Source organism: Barbus barbus, assembly GCF_936440315.1.
Source record: "Barbus barbus genome assembly, chromosome: 10".
Lineage (NCBI taxonomy): Eukaryota > Metazoa > Chordata > Actinopteri > Cypriniformes > Cyprinidae > Barbus > Barbus barbus.
In genome coordinates, this window is record NC_136738.1 from 18,879,390 (window position 1) to 18,902,078 (window position 22,689).

At 35.6% G+C, this 22,689-nt stretch overlaps 1 protein-coding gene across 1 annotated transcript; it reads left to right on the forward strand.

The window, feature by feature from the left end:
* Positions 1 to 377: 377 nt before the first annotated feature.
* LOC306875624 (kinesin heavy chain-like) lies at positions 378 to 22,469 on the forward strand (the record flags this gene model as incomplete). The annotated part of the gene is made up of 26 exons (XM_079426310.1): positions 378 to 503; positions 5,367 to 5,454; positions 5,550 to 5,623; positions 6,125 to 6,229; positions 6,915 to 6,963; positions 7,067 to 7,122; positions 7,228 to 7,315; positions 7,461 to 7,585; positions 7,996 to 8,100; positions 8,271 to 8,419; positions 8,547 to 8,695; positions 10,998 to 11,164; positions 11,253 to 11,321; positions 12,506 to 12,712; positions 13,021 to 13,164; positions 13,922 to 14,110; positions 14,598 to 14,715; positions 14,883 to 14,956; positions 15,118 to 15,227; positions 15,401 to 15,502; positions 15,649 to 15,709; positions 15,836 to 15,907; positions 16,511 to 16,615; positions 16,745 to 16,933; positions 17,179 to 17,330; positions 22,283 to 22,469. 26 exons carry the CDS (start codon positions 378 to 380, stop codon positions 22,467 to 22,469), a joined length of 3,060 nt encoding a protein of 1,019 aa, XP_079282436.1.
* Between the last annotated feature and the right edge of the window lie 220 nt (positions 22,470 to 22,689).

Genomic DNA, 22,689 nt, shown 5'->3' on the forward strand with positions numbered 1-22,689 from the left:
GCTCTGGCTGCTGAGAGGCGCTGTTGGACAGCAGAAGCGCGTGCGTCAGTCAGAGCGCGTGGAACTGTCCAGTGCTGATGCTCTTCAGACGCTCGAGCTGCACTCGGATATAGCTCCTAACAGCGAGCGTCAACGACAACCAAATTACACTCATTTTAAATGTTTATGTGATATGTTACGTGCTATTTGAAACGGTGTCCAGGGGTTTATTTTATCTGAGGTTGTTTTCAGTTTCAAAGCTTCTTTCGGTGGGAATGGACCGTACGGGCTGAACGACTGGCAAGCGTCGAGACATTTTGATTGTTTGATTGATGCATTCCTCTGCAGACCAGATCTGCTGACCGGAGAGAAAGTTTCCTTGGATAAAATTATACACGATGGTGGATGCGGCTGAATGTTGTGTGAAGGTGATGTGCCGATTCAGGCCACTTAACGAATCGGAAAACACCAGAGGTGACAAATACATACCGAAATTCAAAGGAGAAGACACTGTGGTGATATCGGTAAGATGTCTTCAGAGTCTACAGATGTTATCAAGGCGCGCATTTTCTTTTCTTTTTTTTGAGCAGGAGCGTATGATGTAACTTCAGATAAATATAGGTCTATTAGTCTAACTTGACTCATTGATGTGATGATTTCATGTCTGTCTGGGTGAATCATATTCGTATGGTTCGTTCATATTATAAAGATAAATTCTGAATTATGTCTAAGTTCTTAGTTTTCCCTCTTAGACTGCCCAGCCTGTGAAAAACAAAACCTCTTTCATTTGAAAAATTGTTGCGCTTTGAGTTATTTATATTGCTGTGCGAGAATCGCTCCACACAGTGCTATGTTGAACATGGTTTCTTTTGTTTTACTTAAGCGAGTTTGTTTCATTTTTGTAATTTTTTATTAATTACATGCATTATCGACTTACATAGAGCTGTTGAACATTCCCCTTATGGCAGTAAGAAGATGCAGGACTCACGACGACCCTATGTTGCTACGTGTTGTCACAGACCGACCATGAAATAATTTATTATAGGCTTCTCAGAAAAAATTAAACGGCAAAACTGTATGAAGCACAAAACAAAACTGTGGGAGGTAATGTACAACAACAACAACACATTGTAACTGATAAATTGCGCAAATCACATAAAACACGTGGGGCAAAATGTCCAGAGATCACAGTTTATATATTTTTTTCTTTTAAAATGTATGCTACCTTTTATAGGCCTAGTTGGCTCTTGCCTGAATGTACTTTGTGTACATACACCTACTGAATAGATATAAGTGCTATTTTAGGTTTTAGAAATTTAGTTTGGAGGGCAGCATTTATAAAAAATATTCTCATATTCTTTGTGACAAATTTCCAACATGTTAACCTTTGAGAATTTCAGTGTTCTCCATATTCCATCTCACCATAATATCTTTGATTACTTTAATATCATAATTTGACCACCAGTTGTGCCAGGGTTTTTAAAGAATAATTTAGAATGGCTAGGTACCTGTCACATATTTCATGTAATTTTATTCGTTTCACTTTAACCTTAATTCAGTCACATCAGATTTATTTAGCTAGCTAGCTGCATTAAATCCATCTACTTTGTTTTGAATGCAGATGTAGAGTATAGAATGATTGTCGGCCATGTGCACTTTTAGGGTTGGAATTATGTGGTTACTCAGTCTGGAAGATACATGCTGATTATGGGTCAGAGCCTTCATTTATCTTTTAATAACAGAATATGATTTATATTTTAGTAGTGGGATCAAATGAAAGAGCATTTGATATCAGAAATGAGAGTCTGAGTGACTGTGTGGGTTTGTGACATGCTATAAATAAGCTGGCCTGTCGACACAGTAAGATACTGATGGTTTTTATGTTTTACAGTAAACCTCCAGATATCCCTTGTGCAAACACAATAGCCCATATTATCTGACCCATTGAGATGGTAATTGACATTACCATGCCTAATCTGCACACAAAATCGAGCATAGCAGGTATTAGACTTCTGCTTCTAATGTAAATTCTCTGTAATGGTACCCTGCAGGCTCTGCACAGCCTGCTGGTCCTAATGCCAGACATTTAGCTTTAGGATACAAGTGTGACTGTGAATGGAGATCTAGGTCATTTATGTGCATTTATTACTGTCAATGTTTCTCTAACTGCATCTCATTAGTGACTGTTTTTTGGTAGTGAATCTTTCCGTGTGGTGCTTTAATGCAATAGATTTGAAATCCTCAATAAACTCAAATTCATTTGTGGGGGAAGGGGGGATTTCACACCTCCTCCCCCAACAGCTCTGATGAACTGGAAATAAATAGGTAGGCTAAATCTTCATTTCTATCTATCTGTCTGTCTGTCTATCTGTCTGTCTATCTGTCTATCTATCTGTCTATCTAGCTATCCAGCGATTTATCTAGTATCTCTAATGATCTATTTGTATTTTATGTATGAAACAAATATGAACTTCCATAGAGTCAGCCTCTGAATTATTGATGAAAATGTAAATGGACTGAAAATGTGAAGAGTACTTGAGTATTTATTTATAAATTGTATATATAAATAACTATATAAATTTTATAGTTTTATAAATGATGGTATAGTATTAGAAGATTTTTTTTAAATATGTTGGGTTTTTTTCTTTATAGCCTACTTTATTTACCCTCTTTTTATTTACACTCTATTTAATTTCAAAATGTACCAACATGGCAACAATTTTGCTAAAAATATTCAGCAACAATTTTGATTAATTGTTTGCTTGCAGTATAATTATTTAATTATTTAATTCATAAAAAGGATACAAGTAAAAATATACATTATTTTCAAATTATTTATTTCTTTATTTATTACTTCATTGTTTAGCATAAACAACCAGCAGTAAAGGGATTGCATGGTTTGTGTGAGTATAAACTCCTAAAATGAATATCCACCACAAAACAATTGCAGAGAGATTTATAGGAAAGATTGTGACAGTGACCTTACTAATCATTTGCAGTTTGTCAATACCAGGCTGGGTTTGATATTTTGCTTTATGAGGGTTATCTGGTCAGCAGTGTTTAATGTGGGTGCTAACGTCTTATTATATGCACAAGGCCACAAAGAGGCCCAGGGCCCCTGTGAGTAATTTATGTTGCCGTAGTGACAGAGGTGCTGTTTGAGGGGCCAGGACTGGCAGGGAACGGTTAGGCTGATTTAGTGGAATATTTAAGCCAGTCCACTGAGGATTGGGACAATTGTTGTTTGGCACGCACAACCACATGCATGTTGTTTGTATAAACCCCCTTCTTGTTGCTGTATTTCTTGTCCTCTTTAATATTTTGACATTATCTTTTGCACCACCTTGCCAACAACCCTACTGCATTATTAGATTTATTTATGATGCACATTTGTTTCTATGTAATTTATATAAATACTGTACTAATTTTTATTCTACAAACCCATCTGAAATGGATAGAAAAACATACATTATTCTTTCAAGTATTTGTTCAGGAAGTAAGCAATATAGATTTTTGATTGAATGTGATAAAATCATGCACTCTTGAAAAAGCATTGATGGTCCCCAGATAATATGCATAAATTATTGACTAAAAAAATGCATCGTCCTGAATACGTGTGCTTTTACATACAGCCAGTGTTTGTGTTTATAAAAGATTGTGTTCAGATTCCAGCACATGGATAAAATGTAGAGTGAAACATGTAAACGTCCTTGCCTATTTACAGACTATATACACACTATATATAAAATACTTGTTTACCTGTTCACAGTGGCTTTCCAGTAATTATTCTTTTTCTGTATTACAAGAATTAATTTCAATCTGCAGTATTCATTTGGCTTCTAACATAAAAGGTTGGACCCATAATGAGAGAGATGGAAGGAAGAGATGGTTTTCATGTTATTCTCCTCCAGTATTGGCCAGGAGACAGGTGCTGACTATCAGCCAATCAGTGCTTTTCTTTCCGGGTGAGATGTAGTTTCCGTGGTGACGGTCTGGGTTTGAGCAACAGCTCTCATTTGTGTCTCGGCAGGGTTGCATGACCCCAACCAGCTTAATCAAACACAGACAGAAACATTATGTGTCTGTGTGAACACTGTCAACTCTGATACAGCAGTATTAGTGTCTGTGTGATGTCTTACACTGATAATCAACAGGGCAGATGCATGTCTGTTTTAGGTCACATGGTCCGTATGTTTCATTTATGGATGTTAAAATAAGGTACAGTATGGACCAGGATCTGTGTAGGTCTCAGGACGCTCTCTCTTTCTCTCTTTCCATATGGGAGAGTATTTGTGTGCATATGGGCGAAAGAGGATGTGGAAAAACTGCTGTCAGCAGTACATGAGCTCCCCCTGATCACTAAATCTCACATCTCAGTTAGCTGATTTATACAGTAAAAGAAATAAGCATCCTTAGATATTTATCCAGCTTAATATTTTTTTATTACTCATTTATATGCTTTTGTCTAAACTTAAGTTTAAATGTAAGGGTTAGACAAAAATGGTAGATTTTGTAAAATAAATAAATTAATAGATTCATTAAATAAATAAGTAAATACGCAAATAAATAAACATAAATAATAATCAAATGAAAACTTAAGTAAATTTAAAAATAAATTTAAATCAAATAAAAATAATAATATATTTAAATATGCAATACACAAATACATGTAAAAAAAAATATTAAACAAAAAATATGAAAAAACGAATGACAGAGAAACAATTAAAAACAGAGGAGAAAAGCTTAGCATGATTAACTTATAGTTTAATTTATAGATTAACTTATAGTCTAGTTTAGCATGATTAACTTATAGTTTAAAGTTTATACTGTGCACGTAGTTCTTTCTTTGGAGCGTTATTTTTCATTTGTAATCACAGTTATAGATTTCAGCAGCAGGTTCAGGCTCCGGCTCAGAGAATCAAAACAAAAGAGAGGGATTTATTGGGGCTCAATAAGATTGATTGGCAGCTGGGGGTTGGGCTGCATTCATCACAAGGTCCTCTTATTTTCTCTTCAACAATGTAGACCCCTCAAACCCTCTGGGGAACTTCATAAATAGCTGTTAGTAGAACCTGTGCAGCATCAGCAAAACAAAGAGGTGCTGGGGCCATTTATGAGAGTGACCTCTTGATACAAAAAGAGAATAATTCTTAAATGAATATGATATATAATGAAAGCAAACTTATTATCTGTTTTGGGCTAAATCAAAGAAAATGTAACACAGAAGCACACATTTACAAACACATATATTATTGTGGATATTAAAGATAGGAATTTATTTTAGAACAAATATTAATGATATTTTCTATTAGAGATGTCTCTTGAACTATTTTATGTTTTAAGACCTGTTCATTACTTGTATCTTGACTAATGTGTTTGTTTTTTAGGGCAAACCGTATATCTTTGACCGAGTCTTTCCTCCAAACACATCACAGGAGCAAGTATATGATACCTGTGCCAAACAGATTGTTAAAGGTTGTGTATACATTACGTATAGCTGCATGGAAGGTTAAATATTACTGGCCTTAAAAGAAAAAAAAAAGGTTCTAACCACGAATCTTGCATTTCAGATGTGCTGGATGGCTATAATGGGACAATCTTTGCATATGGCCAAACCGCATCAGGGAAGACACACACTATGGAGGTAAGGAAAAAAAATTGGTATCAAGTTCAGACATTTATGTAGTTCAATAACAGAATAACCTTTTGTCACATGTACGGTGAGAAAATGTCACAAAATGCTCTAGATGGATGAATCTCTCAGCATCTTTCATGAAATGACTGAAATGCCAAACTGCTGCAACAGCTGCAAAATGCCACTTGACTGCAGGCGTTGCTCTGGAAACAGTCTGTGATTTCAGCAAGTGTTTTGAATAGAAAGTCAATAAATTCAGTTGTAAATGTTGCTGAAAATGAATCACTTTGTAACCATTGAAAGATGCAAATTATCCAAACTGGATGTCCTCATACATTCTTCAGAGGGTATGCTTATATTTTTCTTATTCACATTACACACATAGTGGAAGGAAATAGAAATTATATAATGCAGTGCATTAGTTCTTACACAAACTGTCATTAGTTGTTAGAAATAAAGTGGCATATTATCAAATATTTGCTGTAAATATCCTCTGCAACATGCACACAGGGGCAGCTCCATAACTCACAGCTGAAGGGCATCATACCTCGCATCGCGCAGGACATCTTTGACCACATCTACTCCATGGATGAGAACCTGGAGTTCCATATCAAGGTCAAAACATTCAGCATTGAATCTGCTTGTGTATTTTCACATGTGAATTCATTCAATTTTAAGTTGATTTCAATAATATGTGTATATTAACAAATCGAAACAAAACATTGAGCTTAGCTGTCTACAAAAATAAAGGTTAGTGGAATGTACCTCTGGCATTCAGTAATATACAGCATATTTAATTGTAGGTTATGTTAATATGTTATTGGACTATACTAATACTAACACTATTGGGGCTTCATTGAAAGAGTCTAATAGTGTAATTAATCCCATTCCTAGTGGTATAAAAACTCATTTGAAAGCAGAACAAACTATAATCCTACATCTCTTGACAACACCATTTCAATAGAAGAAATTCTTATTACTAACGACAAATTCAATAACCACTTTGGTTGCAACCGAAAATCTATTCCAGTGTCTTAGTTTCAGTTGATGGCATCTTTTGGAATATGTACTTTTAATATTGCATTTCTTTATTACAACACAAACTCTTATATTCAATACATTGTTAGTTTATTTATTATTTGTGTTAATTATTTTATACATAAATGAAAAATATTTAATTAGAGTCCTCTTCTGTCATTTTCTGATATTATTACTATAATTCCTGTTATGTCTTTAATGTGCCTTTTTCAAAAAAAATACTTTTTTTATTATTATTATTAATGGCCATCCCTCATCACAGGTCTCTTATTTTGAAATCTACCTGGACAAAATTCGAGATTTGCTTGATGGTGAGATAAAAGCAATCTTCTTCATAGTGTTAAGATACTTTTAAAATATATATTAATAGATTTTTTAAGGTGTAAATTAAATTTTTGTTGTCCGATTATACAGTTTCTAAAACCAGCCTGGCTGTCCATGAAAATAAGAACAGGGTGCCATTTGTCAAGGTAGGAAAGATAATACACAATACAATACAGTGTATTTTTAGTCACCAGGCATGAAGCAAACACTTCCTTTATGTCATGCATCTTTTAATGCTGTTCCATTGCCAGGGTTGTACAGAGCGTTTTGTGTCCAGTCCGGAGGACGTCATGGATGTGATCGATGAGGGTAAATCCAATCGTCACGTGGCTGTCACAAGTGAGTGACTGACTATTCCTCATTCCCTGATATAATACATCACATCTCAAATCAAACATAACTAATATACAGTGCTGTTATCTTGACTTTGTTACACTGTTTTTTACCCTAACCCATGATCCTCTGATGTTACATTGCGTTACAGACATGAATGAGCACAGCTCCCGCAGTCACAGCATTTTCCTCATTAATATTAAGCAGGAGAATGTGGAGACAGAGAAGAAATTGAGCGGAAAACTCTACCTGGTGGATCTGGCAGGAAGTGAAAAGGCATGCTTTTATTGATTTTTTTTTTTTTTATATTCTGTTGTTGTCTTTGTCTCTATTTGTATCTATAGAAGCAATGCAAAAAATTACAAAAAGGGTTAAATTAATAACATTTCTTTTTAACTTCATATAATTTCTTTTTTATATCTTATCATATTGTCTTTATATTATGTTTGTTTTTCTTCCCCTCAAAATCCTAAAACTTTATTTCCAGGTTTTAAATTAGATTAAGAACATCATATTTTCAGTATTATCCCAGCCTTTTGTATCCCTCTATACAGTATATGATCAATAATTGTTTTTTGGAATTATAGTTCAAAAACCCTGACATAGTCATAATAAAACTACAAAATAGATTTGAGAATGATATAACATCTCCACTCTCTCTCGACCTCTCTGTGGCTCTTTCACAGGTCAGTAAAACTGGAGCAGAAGGATCTGTGCTGGACGAGGCTAAAAATATCAATAAGTCTCTCTCTGCTCTGGGGAACGTCATCTCAGCCCTGGCTGAAGGAACTGTAAGTGCTCAACCCATTTCAACTGCCCAGACAGTTCATTTTTTCTTCCTCTTCCTCTCTTTTCACTAAAATGCCACTCATCTTGTATTCATAATCTAGGCCTCACATGGTGCAAAGCAATATTTGCTTTATACATTATTTATTGTTTTGCCTTATCTTTCTCATTACAGAAAACCCATGTGCCATACAGAGACAGTAAAATGACCAGGATCCTACAGGACTCTTTAGGTGGGAACTGCAGAACAACCATCGTCATCTGCTGCTCTCCATCCGTATATAATGAGGCTGAGACCAAATCCACACTCATGTTCGGCCAGAGGTGAAGCCATTTTATGCCTTAGAAGATTTCTCTTTCACTGTATAAAGATTGAAATTAAGAATAGTTAGTGAAGCTAAAACAAAAATGTGCATGTACAAATCATTTCCACTTTGCTTTATTCACACAGGGCCAAAACCATCAAAAACACAGTTTCTGTGAACATGGAGCTTACAGCTGAGGAATGGAAGAAGAAATATGAGAAAGAGAAAGAGAAGACCAGAAATCTGAAAATCATCATCCAGCGGCTAGAAAACGAGCTCAAACGATGGCGGAAAGGTAAAGAGAGAAGATGGAGAACAAATATGGGTGTTAAAAAGAAAAAACAAGCTTCAAACAATAAAACATAACAAATATACAGGCCTAATACTATATGAAAATAACACAACTATTAAACATGAAACAAAATAAAAATCTAATTCTAATCAGTTAATATTAGTCAGTATGTAACAGTAAACTAGTGCTGTCAATCAATTAAAAATATATATTTTTTATTAATTAATCACAAATTTAAAATACTAGAACCTGTAAATGTGTTGAAATAAAGGAATGCATGACAAACTAGTTTAAGGAGACATAACCTTTCACATCTCCGCAAGGTATGAGACATAAGCCTTATTATTCTTTTGTTTTAATTCAGCCATTTATACTGACAATAAAACGTTTACCAAGCTTCAATCCCAGTACACATTTACCCAACTATTGTCAAAAGTATTTCTAAATAAATACAACAAAACATTTTCTTGCGACCTTACATGAAGTATTATGACAAAATGCATTATGAAGAAGAATTGGACTGTTCTGCAGGTGCATTAGAGCTAACATTGGCGTCATGCTACATAAGAAAATTTATGAGATTAATAGTGCACTTTTACTCAGAACTCACTTTAAACCACCATTGAGTGTTTGTAATACTTCCTTTTGCGATCACGTGTATATACAGTATAGGCTACACTTTGGGCGGCCGCGGTACATTTTCAATTTTGATCATTTGGTCATTTTAATTTTCAATACTATTTAGGGCAGATAGGGTGTATAGTATGCACATTGGGACACAGTGATTGTGTGATAAGGCGCCGGGCTAGACGAAAGTGAAGTGAACACGGAGAGAGAGAGCACTTATCCGAGAGAGAGAGACAGGTTAAAGAGATCAAACCAAAACACAAAGTAAATTACAACTCTATCGAACTATAAAATTAAAATATGAATTAGAAGAATATCTCATATACATATACATCAACAAATTCACAAACATCATAAAGAACTTTACAGCCATGACTGAAGAGGAACATTTTATATCTGTCTTATGTTCAACTGTTCCACTATTTATGCTCACATCAGATCTCTAAACTCTAAAAGTGCTGAACTTCTTAGCTGGTAAAACATCTATGTGTTGAATCACCCAATAATAAAATGTGACATTCTGTAGTTTTGTCTCATATTCATCTTTTAATCATATTTGTAAATGTCTTGACTCCACAGCCAACAGAGCAAATTTATCTTTACTGTTCCAATACTTTTGGAGGGCACTGTATATCACTGAGGAAAATTTCATTGAAATGATGCTTGACATTTGAAGTGGTTGCTTTGAAAATACTGTAATGGTTGAGATGATGCATAGCATTTTGTTTGCTGGATCAAATTTGCAGAGGCCAGTCAATTTTTGATGTTATTGTCTTAAAAGCTTCGTTTTTGTTTTTTTTGCGTTTCGAGTCCTAAAATGGGCTCTGTTATAAGGAGCCAGTTATTTCTTCCTCCCCTATTTGTCTAAGACTTATTAAAGCCAGGGCAAATTTCTGTTTTTGAGTAAAATAATGATGTCCAAAGAGAAAATGAAGTTATTGAATAGTTTATGTAATTATTTTGTTATATTGATTAGAACTTGACACAAATTGGCCTTCATATAAACCATGCGTGTGCTGATGACAGAAATCCACAATAATTGACAATGATAAACACCAATTAGCACTAATTACACAGATTGTGTAATGATACACACATAATGACTCTGAACAAACAGGCCTGTCATTAAGTGAAAGCATGTTTGCTACATAGTACTTACAGTATGTATGTCAGCACTACCGTATATGGCTAAATATATTTACTTTCCTTATTATAAGGAATTCACTCAGCCTTAGACATGTCTTTTTCCCTTCTATGAATCCTGATGTTTTTGTCATTTCTGTCGGTATGCATCTCTCCTGCATCCCCATGAATAGGTTTTTATTTCTTTGTCAGTGTTATCAGCTCCCTCCACCTCTCCTGCACATAAAACACAAAGATGCTGGCTTCACCCATCCCAGCGCTATAAAGCCCTGAGAATAACTGTGGCTCTGACTCTGTGTGCAGCTGTTCTTTCCTTTACATCCAATCAGTCGTTCTCATCTCTGTCTTTATCTTCAAGTCTGCAGCACTCTTTCCTGAGAGCCTTGTTCCTTTTATTAATGAAGAAACCAATTCCTTTGTTATTTTATTTTATACAAAAATAACTCCATAGTACAAAAAGCCACATGAAAAGTAATTAAAAATAAATAAATAAAACAACAAAAGCTGGACTGACATTTTACCTCTTTATCTTTAGGTGAGAGTGTACCTGTTGATGAGCAGCACAGCAGTAAAGAATTAAAGAATTCTGAAGCCGCTCCCATAATTGACACTTCAGCTCCGCCCCCAGAGCCTATTTCTGATTCAGAGAAAACACAGTATGAGGAGCTGATCAATGACCTGTATCAGCAACTAGACGACAAGGTGATAAATACCTCTCACATACTGTTAGAAAAGTGCATCAGGAAGTGCAACCTTCACAATTCAGACCTTCCTCTCTCTTTCACCACAGGATGATGAGATCAACCAGCACAGTCAGCTGGCAGAGAACCTGAAGCAGCAGATGGTGGATCAGGATGAGGTGAGTCCGGCTCAAGAGCAGCAACATAGAGCAGAAAACTCATGCCCGCCGCAATTTATGATGTCACATGCCTTCCCATGATGCTTTGTCTGCAATGCATCTGAAATTGAAACAAGAAGTAGCCATGAGCGAGAATGAAACCGTTTTACCTATGTAAACATACAAAGGCTGCTAGCTGGTCACTGGCTGGCTCTTATGCATTTCTTCATTGCGATAGAATGTGTTTATCAAAAATCTTTAAAACAAATGTAGTAATTAGTTAAAAATAATTGATGTTTCATAATTAGCTCTAGCATTCTATTGCCTGTACTTAGGAATTCCATTCAGGTACAAAGAGTGGCAATAAAGCAAAATTAGTTCTAATTATACAGGTGGAAGTGAAAGACCTTTTAAATATAAATGTTGTTCCTGTGGAAACAGTTCCACAGGATCTCTTTTGAAACAACCTCAGGAACTCAAAAGTTCCCATATTTCTGTGTCCGTATCATTTTTTGAGCATTCTGATTAAATCTTTCTGAACAGCATCTGATTGTTTTGCTATCTCTGCGTTAGTTTGGGGTTAGTAAGATTTTTTATTTTATTCATGTCTTTATTTGTTTTTAGGAGTTATGCTCACTAAAGCAGCATTTATTTGATCAAATACAAAAAAAAAGAATATTCTGAAATATTATTACAACTACTTTTGTCTATTTGAACATTTTAAAAAGTAATTTATTTCCTGATGGCAAAGCTGTTACAAATCAGTGTTACACAATCCTTCAGAAATCATTCTAATATACTGATTTGGTGCTAAAGAAACCATTATTATTATCAGTGTTTCCAACAGTTGTGCTGCTTAATACAACCTTTACTGTTACTTCTGATCAATTATTTGTCCTCTACATCAGAGGTCTTCAACCCTGCTCCTGGGGACCCACTCTCTTGGAAAGTTTATTTTAAATCTGCTTCAACACACCTGCCTGCAATTTTCAAGCAGTCATGAGGAGCTTCAGGTGTGTTTGATTGTAGCTAAACTCTTCAGGATAGTGGGTCCCCAGGAACAGGGTTGAAGACCTCCGCTCTAGATTATTTGTTCTTGCTGAATAAATGACAACCACAGAGAAGCAGGAATTCTGCAAAGTAAAGCTCCAGACAGTCTGCTGACTAACATAGATGTCTGACACCTCCATCCTGCATTATTACAGTTACTGGCATCCACACGGCGTGACTATGAGAAGATCCAGGAAGATCTGAGCCGTTTGCAGCATGAGAACGAGGCAGCTAAAGAGGAGGTGAAGGAGGTACTCCAGGCCTTAGAGGAGCTGGCAGTGAACTACGACCAGAAAAGCCATGAGGTGGAGGAGAGAAGCAAGACAAACCAACAGCTCACAGAGGAGCTTATGCAGAAGAGTGTAAGCAGAATGAGGAAAAAATGATAAAGCTCATGTGAATGAAGAGTGATGGTGATGTAGCTTTGCACATTGATTTTGTCCTGTTGTGTCCTGTTGTCCTGGGGGTGGTGATGGCGCAGTGGATAAGACACATGCCTTTGGTGTGAGAGACCCGGGTTCGAATCCACTGTGAGACACCAATGTGTCCCTGAGCAAGACACTTAACCCCTAGTTGCTCCAGAGGCGTGCGACCTCTGACATATATAGCAATTGTAAGTCGCTTTGGATAAAAGCGTCAGCTAAATGAATGAATAAATGTTGTCTCTTAGGCAGCTCTGGCTAGTGTGGAGAGGGATCTGTCTGCCCTGCAGGAGCTCAGTGGACATCACAAGAAGAGATCAGCAGAGGTCCTCAGTCTCTTGCTCCGGGACCTTAATGAGATTGGCAGTGTTATTGCCTTGAATGACCACAAGGTAAGAATACACAGCTTAATAAAGTAAAAAGTAAATGCACAACTTATTTACTTATCAAAAGATACATTTTTAATCAGTTTAAAAAGGCGGGGGGTCTATTATTGAGTTGTGCAGATGTTTTTAAATTTTTATATAATGTGTTAATTGCACTTTAGTTTTGTAAAGAATACATGCCTCACAACTACTTGCATACACATGTGAATATGGTTATTTACATAGGTTTATACATTTTATATATGCACTTCCATTCGAATGTTTGAAGTCATTAAGATGTTTTTGAAGGAAGTCTCCTATGCTTACAAAGAATGTTGTTTGACCAAAAATACAATAAAAACTGTAATATTGTGAAATATTAATGTAATTTAAAAGAACTGTTTCAATATATTTGAGTTGTTGAAATACCATTTATTATTTTTTTTACTCTGATGGCAAAGCTGAATTTTCAGCATCATTACTCCAGTCTTCACGGTCACGATGCTTCAGAAATGATTCTAATATGCTGATTTGCTGCTCAAGAAACATTTATTACCAATATTGTCATTTTTGAAAACAGTTCCTCATTTTTGTAGAAACTGTGATACATTTGTGGCAACCATGATTTGTTTTGTTTTTTTTGGATTATGTGATAAATAGGTAAAATAAAACTATGTATTGAAAATAGAATGTATTATCTTTAATGTCACTTGTCATGACAGAGATTCAGAAAGGAAATGAATGGAATAGTTGCGTGCCATTTATTTGGTTTCTCTTTATTCAGTTGGCAGAGATGAACGGAGGCATGGAGGAGGAATTTACCATGGCACGGCTCTTCATAAGTAAGATGAAGTCAGAAGTGAAGTCTTTGGTCAACCGCAGCAAACAGCTTGAAAGCACACAGGCCGACACAATGCGTAAAATACAGGCCAACGAGAAAGAGCTCTCTTCCTGTCAGCTTCTGATCTCCCAGGTACTTGCAGTGATTTATTTAGAGCAGCACCCTCTAGTGGTGATTCTAGATCTGTATATGGGCGATTTTTCACTTTAAACTTATCTTTTATGTCCATTTGGATGATTTAAATGAGTTTAAAAAAATAGGATGGTTTATAGTTGCTTTAAACATATTATTGTTTCTTTTTAATGACTTTTAAGAGTAGTAGCATGGTAAATTTTCCAGAATGTCCATGCCTATTTTAGGCTTGTCCCCTACCCAATTTTAACTTCTTTTCAATATTGGATTAATAAGATTTTTTTAAAGGTGTTAAATCCAAGAAAGTTCACTTTTCCTTTTGAAACCATAAAGTAAGGGATTAAGAACTGAAATGCAATTAATGCCCCTAATTGAATAACAATACTAACCTATAGCCTGCCTGCAATACCTGTATTGCAGCCCATTGATGGAGTTCTCAAGCCAAGTAATCTAAACATTGTTTTTGCATTTTGTTTTTTGTGTCTAGCATCAAGCAAAGATCAAATCCCTCACCGACTACATGCAGAACATGGAACAGAAGAAGAGACAGCTGGAGGAAAGCCACGACTCCCTGATGGAGGAGCTCGCTAAACTCAACGCACAAGGTCTTTGTGATGCGCACTTTTTTTGTAGCGTCTACATGCAAGGCATTGTCACAAAATACCGTGACGTTATATTATATTCATATTCAAGCACAACATGTTTCATTCACAGTGGTTTTACTATATATGTAAAAATATATAGTAAAATAATCATCTTTTGGTTCGTACAGAAAAGATGCATGAGGTGTCAGTCATGGATAAGGAAAAGGAGCACATGACCAGGATGCAGGACGCTGAGGAGATGGTGATGAACATGAACAGATAGCAGAGCAATGTTACAGGAAATCAACATACAAAAGACTAACTTGTAGCTGTCTCTGCATAATAAACTGATAAAAGGAAGCATTTTATTTTTATCATTTCATTTATATTGAATGTATAAATCCCATATGCATCTGCATGTAGAAAGCCCTGGAACAGCAGATGGAAAGCCACAGAGAGGCTCATCAGAAGCAGCTTTCACGTCTGCGAGATGAGATCGAAGAGAAACAGAGGATCCTTGATGAGCTGAAAGAGTAAGTACTTTATTTCTGATTACTTCTAATCAGTTCTGTAATTGTTTTATATCTAATATTCAAAATAAATATTACAAATGAGACATTTAATGCATCTGCTTTTGACTGGTATTACTCCAAATTAATGAACTTATCAAAATAGTTTGATTCATTCAATAATTCCCTGCTGTTAGTGTGAACCAGGCTCTTCAGCTTGAACAGAATCAGCTCAAGTCTGACTATGAAAAGCTAAAACAAGAGGAACAGAAGAAGGACGAGAGGCTGCAAAAGCTTCTGTGAGTCAACTGCTCATATTAAAAAGTCATAGAAATGATCTGCTCATGGAATGTCAAAGATAGATTTTAAGAGACAATGTTTCTAAAATAGCTCTGTTCCACTAATAAAGATATTTTGAACACATTATCATTTTTGTTGTAATCAGCCTGTTGAATGAGAAGAGGGAGCAAGCTAAAGAAGATCTTAAGGGTCTGGAAGAGACTGTGGTGAGTACGATTACATTACCTGGCATTCCTAGAGTTTGTCTCTGAACACCAACATCTGCTATCTCAGAGTTGTTTACCTTGAATATTCAGCCTGTAAAGCTGTTATGCCGTTTTCTTTTCAACAAGGCCAAAGAGCTGCAGACTCTCCACAATCTGCGTATGCTGTTCATCCAGGACCTCAATAATCGTATTGGACGAGTGAGCATCCAAAACAAATACTGTTTTATCTGAGTGATAAATGTGTTAGTATTCTCTGACCAACAGCTGCTAGTTACTGTTTGCAATGATGAAATCTAGACAACAATAGGAATAAAGCAAGACACTACATTCAAAAGCACTGTTTTTGGGATTTTTGCTTCCATAAATTGTCTTCTTTCAGACTAGTGGATAGAACATAGCCAAACACATTTAAGTGTTTATTGTATTGCACTGTCTATGCGCATCTGTAGATATTAATACAAATGCATATCTTTTAAAGGCTGTTTTTGCTTTTTATTTTATTTATTTTTTTCCCATGCACTGAGCCAAAAATCTCCATTCAGTATAGGTTTATTCCTATCTAAATTCTAAATAAAATTCCTGTTTTATTTGTTTGACATTAAGAGCTAATTTAATTTGATGCATATTTGAATATTTAAACAACTTTTTAGAAAATATAAAACTTTTTCTTAATGTACTGAGTTATCAGCTGAGGAATTATGGTGGTGTCTGCAGTATTAGTTATCAAATGTTTACCTATTAAACTGCCTTTAAAATGGTTCAGATAAATACAGTGTAAAAATATACATTTCTGTTTTATAGAGTGTAGAGTTGGACATTGATGAATCGGGGGGAAGTCTTGCACAAAAACAGAAAATAATTTTCCTTGAGAATAACCTGGAGCAGCTTACTAAAGTCCACAAGCAGGTTTGTAGGATTTTTAAAACTTTTCACAGAAATTACAATATAATAAACTTTAACATGGCAATAGTAATGTATATTGTGATTATAATACGATATTAATAATTCTGTTTATATATTCTGTAACTTTCATAGTTGGTGCGTGATAATGCAGACTTAAGATGTGAGCTGCCCAAACTGGAGAAGCGCCTGCGTGCAACTGCTGAGCGAGTGAAGATCCTGGAGTCTGCTCTGAGAGAGGCCAAAGAAAGCGCCATGAGAGACCGTAAGAAGTACCAGCAGGAGGTGGACCGCATCAAGGAGGTCATCCGAGCCAAGAACCAGGCCAGGATGAAACAGACTGCACAGATTGGTCAGAGCTGCTTTATCTTCAGATCTCAATGTTGCATTATATCCAGTAGAGGGCACCACATACTCATTAATACCTTGTCTCTGGTTACCTGGTGCCCAAATGCTCTCATGTATTGCTGCATGTCTCCCATACATTATGCATGTTCCATATATGTATATTCATGCAAGTTGTTTTTTTTTTTTTCTTTCTCCATTTCAAACTGCACTGTCCCTTATAGCGAAGCCTATTCGTGCTGGACCTCATCACCCAGCGGCTTCTGCCTCACCAGGCCACAGTATCAGAGGGGGTGTCCCAAGCCCACGACGACACCACCAGCACCAACAGCAGCAGCCGCAGTACCATCACAGGAGCAAGTGAAAAACACTCTATGTACGTTTGGTTTAGTTTCTTTTCTGCTACAATGATATGCATTGCTTCATTTTAACCCTGTAACAACTGGCATGTGAAATTTTTTTTATTTTTATTTTTTTAATTTTAAGTATCAAATTTGATACATCAGGCTTTTATGGCGCATATAACACCTTGATTTTATTCAGAGCCAATAAAATATGCAATTTGGTATATTTTAATGCTATATAGCAGACTACTTGCATACATAAAATGTATTTAAACATCAATTGTCACACTATATGTCCCAATAATGTATCTTAGTAGATGATATTGTACATAATTTATGATCTGTAGTTTTGATAGGGGTGACGCGTATAGTCCAGTGCAATACAATGATGATTGAGAGAGATACAAATAAAGCTTCCTCTAAAGCCTGATGTATCTTTTCACACACTTCCATTTTAACATGATTTTTCCAAAAAAAAAATATGCATGCGTTTATATAATCAAGAGAACCTAAGTTGCTTCAATATGACTAACAATTTAGAAGTTGTTACATTTATCTTATAAAAATCAGTAAAGATTTCACGGCAATAAGACAACCCTATACCACAACCTTAAGGTTTTTTCCGAGTATATTAAAAGTTTTTATATTTATACAATTTTACTAAAAGTCATGGAGTTATGTTCCTACAGATACATATGTTTTTTTTTTTCTTCTTAATTTGACACTGGAACAAGCTGGTGTGATTCTGTTTGGCATAATGTTGAGATGAATGGGTCTGTGCTGAAAAATGCTGCTAATTAGGTTTCCAGCATGTGCTGCATGTGGGAAAGCACAAATAACTTTAGTCAGAAAGTTGTGGTGTAACATTAGTTACTGTGCCAACTGTTTGACAAAGATGGAGCAACATGGTTATAATAGCTACAAAAGACTTGTGCCCGAATGCTTGGGAAAGTCAGTGAACTCTGGAAAATGTCTTGTGCCATCTGGCGTTTGCTGAAATGTTGTCAAAGTTTATGGATCTATTTCAGGGTAGGTCACTTTAGTTTACCCAGTCATGAAAATAACATTCATGTTCTGGGTGACAAGAAAATCTGTTTGTCAGTAATGTGGTTCAATGTTTCTTGCTAATATTTTTTTTCTGACCGGTTTTCTCCCAACACAGTGTGTCTAACTCTTCACATTTCCAACAGGGGACAAAAAAGGACCGGTCTGATACCAGTCGGCACATTCTTTCCATTCCAGCTATGTGTGCCAACAAGATGATGTCTTTTTCCAATGCAGTCTTCTCTATTCAATGAGGGGGGAAAGAACTTTTGTCATCTTATACAAAGTTCACTTCCTGTCTTTACCATGACCTCCTTACATTCATCCTGTTTAAGTGGATATTTGTGGACTCAACTATGAATAAACAAACCCAGACCCACAAAGACTAAAGGATATTGAATTTTAAAGCGATAAGTGCTATTTCCTTTTTTTTTTTTTTGCTTTCTGCCAAGAGTCATTTTGTATTTGGAAAAAGTCTTCAGTGTTTCCATCACATTCTGATTACAGTAATTCAGTTTGTCTGTCATTATACATGCCAGGTTAGTTTCCACAGTAAGAAGTCTGGAAAGATGAAAAGTTGTCACTAGAACCTACACTGGAAGTTTGTATACCCTCAGGAGTTACTTTTAAGACCTTTTTGTGGTTCTTTTAATTGGCACTAATTAATTCTGTCTTAATGGCTATTGAAAGCATGCAGTGACATGACTTGGGAATGTAGCTTAGGAATACACGCATTGCTTCATGCTTAATCATGATTAACTAATAGTGCTATTGCTAGATGTTAATTTTTTTTTTTTTTTTTATATATATATACATTAAGTATTGGAATTGAGTTTATTTTATTTACATGTGGTCTTATTTTTAAGTTTCTCTCATTAGATCCAGGTCATCATGTGTACATGGTTTTTATACAGAATATAAGTGCTTTGAAAATATATTAATTTATACCGTAAGGTAATCTGGAGCAAACAACAACTGTAAAATATGAGTATTAATACCACATTAGTGGTAAAATCAGGAGTCATTGCTCTGTCATATATTGGCTGTTACTTAAACTGACCTGTTTTGAAAGGCATGAAATGCAGTAATTTAGAGAGAGCCAAAGTCAGAGACATTCCAGCATATGAAAAAATCGGATAAGTTCAAGAAAGCAAAAGATTTTACAGCCGATTGTTTATTTGCCATTTATGTGCTGAATTTTACTGCATAATTTAATTTAGCATTTTTTTAATAATTATTTGTTTTTCTTTATATTATATGAATGACCAAAGGAAAAAATATCAGACTTTTTCAAGAACCACAAATATTTCATCAGGTAAACCATGCCATCATGCCATAGCTATTTACAATCTTGTGCTAATTGAAAAGTGTTGCCTACTAACTGTCTGGTGTTAATTGTCTCTGGTACGTCTATGTTCAGCATTGTTTTATCAGCTGTAACTAAGTGATCAGTACATGAAAATGTTAATATGGTGGAAACAAATTCTTACTCTTTACTGTAAAAACTGACCAACTCCGTGATAAGTAATGTTTCTTGCAACTTTCTTGTTGGATGTTGTGAACTGATGAAGAAAAACACAAATGCATTGATGTAAATTCATCTCTGTTTCTATTTGAGAACCTGTCCTATCAAAAATACTTAATCACTGAATTAGTTTTTATTTTTTCTGTTTAAAAGATTAGCTAAAGTATACAAACACCATATCCTAACAAGGTCTGGTGTTTTTGTATCCATGTCCTTGTACTTTGTTTTTCCATGTACAGCTCTATTGTGGTGAGTTACTGTACGGCACACAGAGACCTCGTCAGTTTTGTCTTGTTCATCAGTGTTTCTATGTGCTATAACTTTACCTCAGCAGTGTATGAAGCTTTTGAAAATGAGAAATTAAAGAACATGGAATGAACTTCAAATGATTCAGTTGCTTTGTAGGTGAAGGAAGAGCCACAACAAGGATATGAAAAGGTTCCTAAAGTTTGTCTCAAGATAAAGCACACGTGTTATGGATAACAGGGTTTTACCTACAGAGTGTGACGCTCATTTATCAGATGTTGATGTGGAATAAAAACTTTACTAAATGTATCCTGCAGTAATTTTGTATTTTCTTGGCAAACAAGTTTATATAGTGTTGATCGTAAAGAACTGTATAAAGGCAAGTACACCTTTTCCGCGAATCGATTCTTTTGAACAGTTCATATCAAAGAACCGTAGCTAAATAGATTTTTTTTTTTATGTATATAAAAGTGATCCTGACATCGCAGTGAAAACATTACAACATGGACTAAAATGACTGAATAAATCCATAATGTAGCAGGTACATTACTATTGAGTTTTCATTAAGTGTTTTTGTTTTTTATCACGTTAATGAATCATTTAGTTATGTGAACTGGTTCAATCGATTCATTAAAGATTCGATTCAGAAGAAGAGGAATTCTAACCTCGGGACCAGTCGACCAATCAGAGACTGTGTTTGTGAGAGCGGTGAGACGCACTCATTTGTAGTTGACTGCGGCTGCAGTGTAGTCCCGCGTCGCAGAGGGGATGCGGGTGACCTTCACATAATACAAGGAGATGCGATTTTATTTTTGTTCATATGAATTAAGTCACACACGTCGAGGGTGAGTATGCTTTGAGCTCTCTAAGTTTGACCATTAAAATTGTTGGGACAAACGCAAGATCTCTTTGCCAACACCAAACTCATGAACGAAACGCCAACACAGCGTGACTCACGTGAGACACTTTTACATGATGTTAGTCTAAATCTTTTACCCAACCGACTTAGACCTAATGACCACCTTAGCAAGTTCTTCGCTTCAGTTTGAGTTCCCTGTCATTCACAGCTTCAAAGGGGGCAGACCGGGGCTAGTTGTCACACGTTTTATTTCACTGACTCAGCATGATGTTATTTTATAATATCCTTTTTTGACACACCTCTTGGCTGCAAAAAAAGTAAATGCAGTTCATTTAAGCACGTTCGGATATGTTCATGTTGACACTGTATTTAAAATCAATATGCCATTATCCACAATATACAAAGTAGGAAAATTAATTATTTTTTCTTCATAATATGATCAACAAATAAATTATGAAAAAATATTAATAAAACAGAATAAATTGAAAGGCATACAAAATGTTAAAATATTTATCATTTATTTTTAATTATTTATAAAATTGACATTTATGACAAATACCCTTGTCCTTCATTTTAGTTATTTAAGCCATATCAAAAATGACTGGAATTTTTAGTTCGGTTGACAATTCACATTTTTTATTATTATTACGTTTAGTTTTTGCTTTGTTTGAAACCACCTTTCATTAGCATTGCTTTAAAAAAAAATACGATTGAACCCAGAAATCTGGGTTGATCCGACAACAAAAGTCATCCGGATGACACAAATGCAAAATCAAAGTTGAAATGAAGTTTTTGGGCAAAGGAAACATCATAGCCCATTTTGTATTCATTCATTCATTCATTCATTCTGCTTAGACAGCCAAGTTTTATTAAAAGCTCATCTTTCCAGTTGTGAATTTCCACTTTAAAACCATATAACAACTGACAACTTGCCCCGGTCTCTCCTTCATACATGATTTTAATGAACGCAAGATATATTCTCCAGTTAAGGTGACCACATTATAAGAGAACACAGTTCTAGATACATTCTTGTTCCTGACTATTCAAGATGGCATAGCACCTGTTTTGAAAGCAGTTGGTTTATAACTGTGTAGTGGTTACACAGCTGTTTTGTGGTTATTCACAGAACAGAATCCATAAAATATATCTTTAATATACGTCAACACAAATCTGCTGATGTGACTCCCAGGGACTGAGAATATCATATCAGCTACACATCATTTTGATGGTACTGTGATCAGAACCTCTATTGGCCCTCACTTCCACTACATTGTCCTCTGCATCTCTTCCGCATGTGTAATTTCTAATAGGGAAGTGATCGAGAGCCCCTCCTCTCTTCTTACCTCAGCCATCACTCATCTCCTCTCTCATGTAGAACTGGAGGACACTAGCAGATCACAGGCAGGATTGTTGTCTTTGATGTGGCCCTCAGCTCCTCAAGATATCATTGAGGCTCCCTCTCTGGCTACAAGAGAGCTTCCATTAGTCTGTCAGTGAAAGCTCAGTCTTACCCGGGGATCAGATTCTGCTGTCAGCTGCCATGTATCTGTGCAATCGAGAGTCAGACTGTCATTAACAGTGTGTTGAGAAGCCCACAAGATAGAGATGAACTGGTCACGTCCTGTCATTCAAACCCTAGTTTGTACTACGCATCGCTAAACCCAAAGAATGAGTGGTTCTCCCTCACTTATTTAATCTTTGCAAAAACCTTGTGTGT